This window comes from Charadrius vociferus, unplaced genomic scaffold (genome assembly GCF_000708025.1).
Source record: "Charadrius vociferus isolate BGI_N301 unplaced genomic scaffold, ASM70802v2 scaffold2, whole genome shotgun sequence".
Taxonomy (NCBI): domain Eukaryota; kingdom Metazoa; phylum Chordata; class Aves; order Charadriiformes; family Charadriidae; genus Charadrius; species Charadrius vociferus.
The window spans coordinates 2,861,466-2,863,114 of NW_009647595.1; the positions used below are offsets into that span (position 1 = coordinate 2,861,466).

Here is a 1,649-nt window from a genome sequence, read left to right on the forward strand (position 1 = left end):
CGGTGTGGGGGGACGGGCCCGAGGGGGCGGGAGGCCGCGCCGGGTGTGGAGCCGCCCGCCGCGGGGCCGTCCGGGCTTGGCTTCATGAGGGCGGCCGCTGGTCGGGGATCTGCACTAGCATCTTGTTTTCTGGATCCCTACTGCGTTAAACATTCCCCCCCTCATTTTTTAATGACTGAAACCTTCAGAAACTTGGAGGTTTTCGTGTTTTGTTGCGACACTGCTACATAACTCGGTAGAGCGCTCCTGAGATGTGCACTACTGTAACGAGAATTTTACAAAACGTGTCTTTTTAAACTCCTGCAAACCTGTAGTTGACAGTTGGTTCTTCTTTAAACTAAACTTCTAATATTAAACTGAATTTTATACTGCATTTGTAAGAAAGAAGCAAGACAACTTCTGTGATTCGGTAGTTTTAAGAAAATATCTTTTTTTCAGCTGGGACTGCTGCAAACATTTATCAGTTCCTGAAAGAAAGCTGTAACTCATCTACAAATGCAGAAGTGAGCGCGTTCCCAGGTAAATGCAGTAATGTGCAGTAAGGTGAGACAAATGTTGTCAAGGCCTTGGCCTTAGGGACGTGTTACGATGTGGGTGAAACAAGTCAGAAGGTTAAGGAAACTCAATTTCTGCAGTATGACTAAACCTGCCGATGGGACTGCTCCTGCTGCTGCTGTTTCTCTGGAGAACTGATGTCCTGATAAACTGGGCACAAGAAAGGAAGGACAAGGGTTTTGAAAGACTGACAAATTCCAATCCATCTTAGCATGGTAGAGTAGGAAAGGGCTGTTTCTCATCCCCACGCATTCTCATGAATGCGCAGCTTGATATTTTCATTACTCCTCTGATGCCTTCCAATTTTTTCAGTGGAAGCAATATTCATCTGTTGGGTAGCAATTCAGAACCCTAATCCATGAATATTTATTAAATCCTTTTATCACCTTAAAATAAATTTCTGAAGATCTGCTGTAGTACTTTTAGTGGTTGGGTGTTCGGGGTTTTTTTTTTGTTTGTTAAAAAATGCTTTCTTGGTTCTGTACTTGGTTTGGATATCGTGTTGAGCTGTTAAGGCTCATCTTGTCACAGCTGTCATCTAATTCTTTCATCTAATCTAATCTTTGCATCATTTATGAGCAGTCCTGGCTAACCGGGGAGGTCCCAGCTGACTGGAGGTTGGCAAACCTGACACCCATCCACAAGAAGGGCCGGAACGAGGATCCAGGGAACTACAGGCCAGTCAGTCTGACCTCAGTGCCTGGGAAGGTCATGGAACAGATCATCCTCAGTGCCATTACACGGCACATGTAAGAGAACAGGGTGATCAGGCCCAGTCAGCGTGGGTTTGTGGAAGTCAGGTCATGCCTGACCAACCTGATCTCCTTCTATGACAAGGTGACCCACTTAGTGGATGAGGGAAAAGCTGTGGATGTTATCTACTTGCATTTTAGCAAAGCTTTTGACACTGTTCCCCACAGCATTCTCCTGGGGAAACTGGCTGCTCATGGCCTGGACAGGTATACTCTTCGCTGGGTGAAAAACTGGTTGGATGGCCGTGCCCAGAGAGTAGTGAATGGAGTTAAGTCCAGTTGGTGTCCGGTCACAAGTGGTGTCCCCCAGGGCTTGGTGCTGGGGCCAGTTCTCTTTAATAT

At 46.5% G+C, this 1,649-nt stretch overlaps 1 protein-coding gene across 1 annotated transcript in view; it reads left to right on the forward strand.

Moving 5' to 3' along the window:
- MTBP (MDM2 binding protein) overlaps nt 1-1,649 on the forward strand; it is a 32,550-nt gene that overhangs the window by 670 nt on the left and 30,231 nt on the right. The window contains exon 2 of the mRNA XM_009881037.1: nt 439-519. Within this exon, the coding sequence (XP_009879339.1) occupies nt 439-519 (81 nt within the window). The remainder of the gene's footprint in view (nt 1-438; nt 520-1,649) is intronic.